At 75.9% G+C, this 503-nt stretch overlaps 1 protein-coding gene across 1 annotated transcript in view; it reads right to left on the bottom strand.

Moving 5' to 3' along the window:
* MNEG_10945 (hypothetical protein) overlaps positions 1-503 on the bottom strand; it is a gene marked incomplete at both ends in the record, with an annotated part of 4944 nt that overhangs the window by 3106 nt on the left and 1335 nt on the right. The window contains one exon of the mRNA XM_014040582.1: positions 236-415. Within this exon, the coding sequence (XP_013896036.1) occupies positions 236-415 (180 nt within the window). The remainder of the gene's footprint in view (positions 1-235; positions 416-503) is intronic.

Below are 503 nucleotides of genomic sequence, written 5' to 3'. Positions count from 1 at the left end.
CCGCCCCAAACGCAGCGCCCGGCGGAGAGGCCGCCGGGGGCGATCCAAAATTGAACGCGCGGTGCGCCGCGGGCGGCTCCTTCTGCTTCGCCGCCGCTGCAGCTGCTGTCTCCTGCTCCTGCCGCCGCCGCGTCTCACTCTCTTTCTGCTCCCGTTGCTGCTGCTGCTTGGCCGCGGCTGGCGAGGCATCCTCTTCACTGTCGTCTGGTAAAGGCACGGCCGCCGCCTCCCGCACCTGACGCGCGATCGGCAGCAGCGCGCCCGGCGCCGGCGCCGGCGGCAGCCGCGGCGTGCCGGCCGGCGACGGCGCGGGCGCGGGCGCCTTCGCCTGCTGCTGCTGCTGGCGCTCGTCCCCGTCCCACCACTGCTGATGCGGCGCCAACCCCGCGCCCTCCTCCGGGAAGCTGAAGCGCACCTGCTTCGACGCGTGCGCATGCGCGTGCCGGTCGCCAGCCGCCGCCGCCGAAGCGCCGCCGGCGGGGCGCGGGCGGCCGAAGTTGTAC

Source organism: Monoraphidium neglectum, assembly GCF_000611645.1.
Source record: "Monoraphidium neglectum strain SAG 48.87 unplaced genomic scaffold scaffold02524, whole genome shotgun sequence".
NCBI classification, from domain to species: Eukaryota; Viridiplantae; Chlorophyta; class Chlorophyceae; order Sphaeropleales; family Selenastraceae; genus Monoraphidium; species Monoraphidium neglectum.
The sequence above is the reverse complement of the archived record's forward strand: the minus strand, read 5'-3'. Positions and strand labels throughout refer to the sequence as shown.